Source organism: Crocuta crocuta, unplaced genomic scaffold, assembly GCF_008692635.1.
Source record: "Crocuta crocuta isolate KB4526 unplaced genomic scaffold, BGI_CrCroc_1.0 scaffold179, whole genome shotgun sequence".
Classification (NCBI taxonomy): domain Eukaryota; kingdom Metazoa; phylum Chordata; class Mammalia; order Carnivora; family Hyaenidae; genus Crocuta; species Crocuta crocuta.
Window position 1 is genome coordinate 12,441,419 of NW_027551568.1, and position 2,971 is coordinate 12,444,389.

The 2,971-nt window shown below is 42.7% G+C and overlaps 1 protein-coding gene across 10 annotated transcripts in view; it reads right to left on the bottom strand.

Annotated features, from left to right (window-relative positions):
- The window catches only part of LDB2 (LIM domain binding 2), a 383,544-nt gene that overhangs the window by 240,836 nt on the left and 139,737 nt on the right, over positions 1–2,971 (bottom strand). For all 10 annotated transcript variants that reach the window (XM_077750569.1, XM_077750567.1, XM_077750566.1 and 7 more), the window contains exon 2: positions 1,593–1,695. In XM_077750569.1, the coding sequence (XP_077606695.1) occupies positions 1,593–1,695 (103 nt within the window). The remainder of the gene's footprint in view (positions 1–1,592; positions 1,696–2,971) is intronic.

Genomic DNA, 2,971 nt, shown 5'->3' on the forward strand with positions numbered 1-2,971 from the left:
GAGTCAGATGGATTCACAAAAAAAAAAAAAAAAAAAAAAGCAGAGGAACATAAAACAATGATAACTTGAAGTTATCTGAGCTTATGCCTCAAAAGAAAATAAGAAGGCTCAGAGGATGGATGACTGCATGGCTCGAAATTATTCACCATTGATCAGGCAGGCTTTTGGGAAGAGAGTAATTGTTGGATTGCTGAGTTCATTTATCTCCCGGGACTTCTGAAACAGCAGCTTCTCTGCACCCGACTCTTTTTCTCTCCAGGGCATGAGGCTGCGTGGGGGCACCCACACAGAGGAAAGCAAGTTAACTCTTCAGGACCCCACAAGTTGGGCTTACCAGTGCTTATGACAGGAGTCATTAAGTTGAACACAATGACACTCTGAAACAGCCCACTGTCTGGCATACCCACAGCCCCTCTCTCCCAAAATACTTATTAGAGACGTCCCACGCCCTTAAAAGCCCACAACAAAGAAATCTAAAGAGATGCTCCTGGCAAAGAATTCCAACTGGGCAGCGAGTTCAAGTTGTCCTGTTCTCTCCAGCTTGCCGCTTGGGCAAAATCACCATGCCAATATTAGCATAATTAATCAGCCCAGCATGTAACAGGTCCAAATACCAGTAAGTTGTCCAAAGTCCTCTAAAGTTTAAAAAAAACAAAACAAAACTCTAGAGGCTTTGAAATACATATAGCAACAATCAGATCTTTTCATCAGGTTTATCACGAACCTTATTATCTAACAATTGCCCAGCGCTCTGGATTGACTTTTTCAGACATACGGTGGTTGGTTACATCATCATCTCTGTGTTTGTGACATTTGGGACATTTTACTGTCCGACAGATCCTTTCATACGTGCAACGCTGATTTCTGAAAGCGCATCTCTTTCTGATCTGACCGGACATTAATTGCTTTTGTGCTGATGTATCTTTGCCTCTTGGTCTTACAGCACAACTAGCAAATCTGATCTCTGACAAGTTAGCTGAACCTAATCAGGACAGATCAGCTGTTACCCAAGGCGCCACAGGCAGTAATTTGAGGATCTTTACAGAGTTATCACTCTCTGGAAAGACAAGGAACTATAATTCTGTCAACACTAATCCCAAACTGTATGCTCAAAGCCGCTGTGGCCTCCCCTGCCCCTCAGAAAAGATAGCACTTGTCAAATAAATACCTGAGATAATTGATAAGAAGAAATTAGAAGGATATGGCTGATATAGTGACTGTGAGGATTTCTTTTTTTAAAGGAACCTTCAGAAGCAGAACATTGGGCCTTAAGTGCCAGCTGTCAAGGATAAAGGAGGGTCACAGGAAAGAAATGGATGGAAACTTCGCAATCCAGCTCCCACTTATCATTGGGTGATTTGGTTCATATTTGTCTCACTCACTAAACAGGCAGGTGCCCAAACATCGTAAGCCTCGAAGGAAAGCTCTCACCGCCGCCTCTGCCTGCCAACCCTGCGACAATGCCTTGATCGGAAGCGAGAGCCTCGTCGGGAATGGAGAGGTTACTGTCAGACTGTCAGCCCTGAAAACCCCTGTGGTTTTCTTACAGGCGCGAAAAGAAGGACTATTAGAAAAATAAACTGCTTTCTTACTGTATCGCTTTGGTCCATCTTCCAAACAAAATGAAAGGGTTAATGTGGCGTCATCTTCAAAAAACTCAGTGGCAAATGCGTCCCACCAGAGGTTGTCGCTATCCTGCAAAGAGACAGATCATGGTTTTTAACAGGCAAGAACAGAAAACATCTCAAAAGAGGAAAAGGAAAAAGGAAAGAAAACCCCAGTCACCACTCGCTTGTTACTTAGCATATGTGTGTGGGTGTTCTAGAAGGCGGGTGGGCGAGCGTGGGGTCACTCTTCAAATTAATTGCCTCAAATGGGGCCCAAATTCCAATTCAATAAATGAGTTGGTGCAAACTGAATGAAAATTAATTCCTGAGGAGGTATTTGGGAGAGATTTAATAAATGTACTTCAGAACACAATGTGACATTTTTTAACAAAAGGGTTTACATTCAGTATAAAATACATTCCACTTCTTTTTGTCTCTCTCTCTTTATGCTCTTTGATTTTAAAAACAGAAACCATCGTATCATGAGTAGGTTAAGGGGAGTACATTTTTTAACGATAATTAACCCCAAAAGGGGTGGGTGTGACTTGTAGCCGTGCCTTATGCAAACATTCCCACGAGATACGTGTTTGCTACGTGGGCCCGTATAGATGATACAGAAGCATACACAGTTGGAGAAACACCCATAGCCTGCGTATGGATTGTTCTTGAGAGTTGTGTTAAGATTGTGGGCAGTATTGTTGCCTTGTTATGAACACGATTATTAAAAAATAGAGCAGTTCAGCAGAATGCAAACTATCCGTGTGAACTCTGTTCGTCTTGGGTTGAGCCTTTCTCTTGCTCATCCAGAAAACACTTTAACATTGGCCCAAGTTAAGGCAGTTAAAATCGCTGTTAATCATGAGGGGCCAGGGGGTTTCTATAACTGAATTATGCAGAGTGTCATATTCAAAAGGGGAAATCACACCTGGCTTTGTGCTCTAAGTCTTGCCCCATGTGCCCCCAAATACATTTTTTAAATTAATTTATTTATTTTTTATTAATAAATAAATTTTTATTAATAAATTTTTATTAATTAATTTTTGAGAGAGAAAGAAAAGGAGCAGAAGCAAGGGAGGGGCCGAGAGAGAGGGAGACAGAATCAGGAGCAGGCTCCAGGCTCTGAGCTGTCAGTGCAGAGCTGGATGCAGGGCTCAGACCCATGAACCGTGAGATCATGACCTGAGCCAATGTCGGACACTTAACTGACTGAGCCACCCAGAAACACACACACACACACACACACATACACACACACCCTCCAAAAATCTTAAGCACAATCTTTTTCTGAAGAATCACTGGTTAGTGCCAGATTTTAGGAGGGAATGCTCTGCAGCTGCCTGTCAGATGGGGAAAGGGCGGAGGGG